Genomic DNA, 476 nt, shown 5'->3' on the forward strand with positions numbered 1-476 from the left:
GGTTATCAGTTATGTTTTGGGTATATTTTTGACTGATGTGTTATTCATGTCAGCAAAGTATGTTGAGTTGTGTTATTTTTCTCATTTCTTTTTCTATTCTTACAGCTTTGCCAACTGTTACAACTGAGAACAGTAATTCCTCCAATGAAGGTCCTGTTAGACTTGTTGTGGCAACTCTGGTCATTCTCTTAACCCTGAATGCCCTGCTGTACTACAAACTTTGGGCATTGGAGGAAAAGGTGTTTGTACATACCACACCATTCCCAGCTCTCGATCCAAGCATGTTTAGGTAAGTTCCTCAGACTGATATGAATATAGAGAGAAAAGAAAAAGACGTGTACTGGCATGCACACAGAAAAGCATATTGATTGGTTTATGTCAACATCTTTTTTATTATTTATGCATATGTAGCATAAGATATGTTTTTGCAGTGAATTTCTTTATATTTCAACATATTTCTCCTTTGACTCTGACTT

At 35.7% G+C, this 476-nt stretch overlaps 1 protein-coding gene across 1 annotated transcript in view; it reads left to right on the forward strand.

Annotated features, from left to right (window-relative positions):
* LOC119585647 (protein Aster-B-like) overlaps nucleotides 1–476 on the forward strand; it is a gene marked incomplete in the record, with an annotated part of 119,378 nt that overhangs the window by 103,403 nt on the left and 15,499 nt on the right. Inside the window, 1 exon segment of the mRNA XM_037934320.1 lies at nucleotides 106–289. Coding sequence (XP_037790248.1) covers nucleotides 106–289 — 184 coding nt within the window.

The sequence above is a fragment of the Penaeus monodon genome, chromosome 20 (genome assembly GCF_015228065.2).
Source record: "Penaeus monodon isolate SGIC_2016 chromosome 20, NSTDA_Pmon_1, whole genome shotgun sequence".
Lineage (NCBI taxonomy): Eukaryota > Metazoa > Arthropoda > Malacostraca > Decapoda > Penaeidae > Penaeus > Penaeus monodon.